Source organism: Palaemon carinicauda, chromosome 6, assembly GCF_036898095.1.
Source record: "Palaemon carinicauda isolate YSFRI2023 chromosome 6, ASM3689809v2, whole genome shotgun sequence".
Taxonomy (NCBI): Eukaryota; Metazoa; Arthropoda; class Malacostraca; order Decapoda; family Palaemonidae; genus Palaemon; species Palaemon carinicauda.
This window is the reverse complement of record NC_090730.1, coordinates 17,836,808-17,838,737: the sequence shown is the minus strand read 5'-3', so window position 1 is coordinate 17,838,737 and position 1,930 is coordinate 17,836,808. Positions and strand designations below refer to the sequence as shown.

General features: G+C 39.1%; 1 protein-coding gene across 1 annotated transcript; it reads right to left on the bottom strand.

Annotated features, from left to right (window-relative positions):
• Positions 1-89: 89 nt before the first annotated feature.
• Positions 90-1,039, bottom strand: LOC137642002 (ATP-dependent RNA helicase glh-2-like). Its single transcript, XM_068374562.1, has 2 exons — positions 885-1,039; positions 90-671 (listed from the first exon to the last, which is right to left on the bottom strand). The coding sequence occupies exons 1-2, from the start codon at positions 888-890 to the stop codon at positions 162-164; spliced, it is 516 nt and encodes a 171-aa protein (XP_068230663.1). The 5' UTR covers positions 891-1,039; the 3' UTR covers positions 90-161.
• Positions 1,040-1,930: the final 891 nt, after the last annotated feature.

Here is a 1,930-nt window from a genome sequence, read left to right as displayed (position 1 = left end):
ATATTTTTCAGATTTGCTATGAATCTAGTTACTACTTCCTATGAATTTATTTAAGGGTAGCAAACGCTTATATGTATTGAAAATAAATATTTATTAATCTAATTCAGGTACCTAATTCAGGTATAGATTTAAAAGATGTTCCTTAAAACGAAAGCCAAGATTTATCTTCCAAACCCGAATCCTCCGAAGCCTCCAGATCCAACAGGGGGTTTGCACACGTGTTCTTCGAGACACCTGTCGAAGCAGCACTTGTCGACGCCTCCGCACTTGCTATCATTGGAGCATGTCTGTGGAGGGGCAAAGCTCCTGACGGGTGGGCACTGAGGTCTTACGGGAGGGCATTGACCTGGCTTGACGAAGGGAAGGGTTTCAGGCTCGTTGTTGCTCTCGCAGCAGTAGGCCTGTCCCTCGGGAGTTCGGCACCAACGTCTGCATGTCTGGGAAGCACCGCCTCCAAAGCCCCCTCCAAAGCCAGGGTTGATTCCTCCAAAACCACCCCCATGTCCCCCACTTATACCTCCAAATCCTGAGTTTACACCACCAAATCCTTGGTTCAATCCTCCGCCGAAACCTTGGATTAATCCTCCAAAGAATCGTTTATTTCCTCCATTACTTTTATCATTTGCGAAGGCAACAGCTGCCAGACAGCACACGAATAAAACTTGAAGTCCCTGGAAAGAAAGGAGACAGAACTTGATAAGATATTTATTGACTTTTCTTTTATTTATCTAATTTAAATTAAGATTCGTGGTTATAATTTACTTTTTATCAACTTCTTCAGTATTCGATGAAATAAAGAATGAGCTGAACAGAAAATTCATATACATTGTAACAGAAGCTCAAACCTATAAAAAAACATTCAAGATATCTTTTGGGTCTCTTACCTTCATATTGCTTTTAGCAGATTTAGATGAGTAGTGATTCTTCTTCTTCTGTTGTGAGGAGTGATTGCTGTCTACTCGAAGCTCAGTCCTTTATATCTGAAACTGCGTCCGGTAAAATCCCCCGCGTCGATATTGCAGTCACCCGTTGCGGGAAGTCCGGACCTTTAAGCCTGCCTGCCTGCAGAGTGAGTGACGCATCCCCCGTTCATAATAACCTGGGGAGTACACATGCAAGTTTACTTCCTTTTTACTAGTATCAGAACGTTAACCTTTCTAAAAAAAATTTTTTGATAATAATGATAAATATAGTTGAGGAAAGAAGTTAAGACAACATTAATCGTGCTGCTTTGAATATTCAATTCTGGTGGAAAAACAATAGAGAACTGACATATGTATTTATCCTTTTGCTTAATATGTCTGTTAGAGTTACCCTATTTTTTCATTTGGCTGCAAGAAGAAACCAATTTAAAGTTATTGAAAATATTGATAAATAATATAGATTTTGAAGTCTCCATTTAATCAATGAACGATTAATTTCAAAGAAAGGCTAACGTATCAGTCTCTAACATTTTATCACTAATTACCAGTGGCAAAGAAAAATTATTTTGAAAATATATTTCGTAATTATGAAATAAGTAAGCACGCGTGGGTATACCCAAGACAACAGACAAACTTCCTATTGCATGAATGAGTAATGAGGTAAACAATCCACTGATAATAATCATGTAACTTGTGCCCTAGAGAGGAGAGTCTGCCACAACTGCCACCAGATGGCTGAGCAAGGATCCCGTGACGTCAGTCTGATAATGTTCAATCGATGACCTTGAGTTGTGCTTTAGTCTCGCGTGGCTCATTGGACAACATTGGACAACTGCATCCTTGAATCATCACATCTTCAAGACAATAAGATGAGTCGTTTCACAAAAATCCTTTTTGACTGTTTTTCCCAATTGCGGTACCAAATACAGACGCATTGATTGAAAAATTGTCTATTTCCATCTTTTTTTTTTTTTGTAGCTTCTTTAAGCTTGGATTGGATTATGCCT